Source organism: Morone saxatilis, unplaced genomic scaffold, assembly GCF_004916995.1.
Source record: "Morone saxatilis isolate NCDOM2014 unplaced genomic scaffold, NCSU_SB_2.0 Contig18, whole genome shotgun sequence".
Classification (NCBI taxonomy): Eukaryota; Metazoa; Chordata; class Actinopteri; family Moronidae; genus Morone; species Morone saxatilis.
Window position 1 is genome coordinate 1,851,524 of NW_023339740.1, and position 2,204 is coordinate 1,853,727.

A 2,204-nucleotide genomic window follows, 5' to 3' on the forward strand; every position below is an offset into this window, starting at 1 on the left:
GATTTATGAAGAAGATGTGAACTCACCGATCAAATGATCGGTGGAAAATAATCAATTCATGTAACCGATTCCCGCAGATAAATGTTTACTAAAACATTTAATGTAAAAGGTCCAAGTGTGTAACATCTTAGGAAGGATGGATTGTCCAGAAATGGAATATAATATTCATGAGATATGCTTGTTGGTATAACAACTGAAAATAACACTGTGTTTTCCTTATAGCCCCTGCAGTTAAAGGGACAGGCCAAAAAACACTGATCACTCACAGCAGTGCATACAATATGTATTATATTGAATCCAAGTGTTGAAATCATGATTAACTAAGCAAGACTACTTAATTACTCCATCCTGTTTGTGGTCTTGTGGTGTTTGATATTGATAAATAACATATCATTAATGGTTTACGAGGGATGCACAATATTGGCAGATAATGAAATTACAGCCCAAACATTATTGATAATAATAATAATAATAACAACACTTCATATTCTTGTCCAAACATTTCATGGGCTTTATGCTCTATGAAAACCGAAGTATGTTTGTAATGTTTTTTTTATGAACTTTACTATAAAAACTAAATTAACATTTGAAGAGTCAGAACTCTTTTTCGTTTGTTGTTGTGTTAATAGTGATGTCAGACTGGGTTAGAATAGAGCTATGGAATATTAAATCATCTATCTTTGCTCATTACATCTTACCTTCCTTGCCATCCAGTAACTGACATGTTATGAACTCTGTTGTGTGAACTGTGAAATATGTTATTCTATCAGCCATGAGAAGCAAGTAATCATCGGTTATTGTATGAAAAAAAGATATACCTTGCCAGTCAGTGAGTCTCTGAGACTGCTTGTGATGTTCCGTTGCGATGGCCAGCGTATTGAAGAAGACTAGCATTATCACCCACCAGTAAAACAGTCTGGACTTTACATACACTCTGCATTTACGGCGTAACCAACGATTCCACTTACGAGCCAGCTTACTGCAGAAAAGGGGAAGAAAGACAAGTTGAATTAGGAGAAAAGGTGAGTACTCATAATAGTCTTAAGTATAGGCCCAGTTATCATGACTTCTCCCCACCTTTTTTCCATCCATTCTATGTCTAGCTTCTAGGATTTTTCAGAAGCACTCAAGTATAAATCCTACTACCGTATTTCCTCAAATCATGACCTGGGTCTCTGTTTACCTCAACAGTAGATGGAGACCAGGTTTTTATTTGAAGCAAGCTTATATTATTATTTCTAATTCCCTTTGTTTTATAAGGGCTGTGTATTTGGTCATATTTTAGTATGTCACTGTTATGCTGGTAATACAAGCTATACTTCCTGTATCTGTCTCAAAACAAAAGCCCTCTGGTGGACGGAATACCTTAATTTCTAAACAGGGCTTTTATTGCAAAGCTTTAGCAGGAACATGTGGAAAATTCAGTGACTTGCAAAATTCAATCAAAGTAGCTACTGCCATCTTGTCACACTTATTGGTTAAATTTGACTGAGACATTAACTCATATACACCCACAGTGACTGAAATATGACAATAATACTTTAGCTTTAATAATACAATGGTATACATTTGTAGTTTGCACACATTTTTTTAATTGAATATTATTAAATTCCTGAAAAAAAAATCTGGAAGATAAAAAAACTTATCTTCCACAGAAAGCCATGATGACAAACGCACTACTGACTAGTAATAGATGATCAGCTGCATTGTATCCATTTTGCTGACACTTCCGGTCTCTGATCCTCCATTTTCTGTAGTCAGCAGGCCTGATGAGAAACAAACACTTAGGTCATAGGTACAGTTCTATAGTTCATTTGCACATCTCGACAAGATTTAGATATAAGATTTAGATCGGTAGATACATTTTATTTAAAGGAGACATATTATGCCCCTTTTCAGGTCTTTTTTTTTTTGCCAAGCCTCCAAACCCAAGATTTAACATAAAAATGATGTTTTGGTCGTTGGTCTTAACTATGTAGTAGGGCTGCATAATTAATTGAAATATTATTAAAGTTCGTTACTTGGGACCAATTCTATTCACTTCTATATATGCTTCCCTTAGGCAATTATATTAGGAATCATTCCATTAACTTTAATTGTTATGATGATACCCAGTTATACCTGTCGATCAAGCCCGATGAAATTAATCAGTTATCTAAGTTACAAACATGTCTTAAGGACATAAAAACCTGGATGAGCTGCAA

At 34.7% G+C, this 2,204-nt stretch overlaps 1 protein-coding gene across 1 annotated transcript in view; it reads left to right on the forward strand.

Annotated features, from left to right (window-relative positions):
- Positions 1-2,204, forward strand: part of LOC118328071 (dihydropyridine-sensitive L-type skeletal muscle calcium channel subunit alpha-1-like) — a gene marked incomplete at its 3' end in the record, with an annotated part of 19,139 nt that overhangs the window by 5,980 nt on the left and 10,955 nt on the right. The window contains 1 exon segment of the mRNA XM_035661675.1: positions 1,758-1,795. Coding sequence (XP_035517568.1) covers positions 1,758-1,795 — 38 coding nt within the window.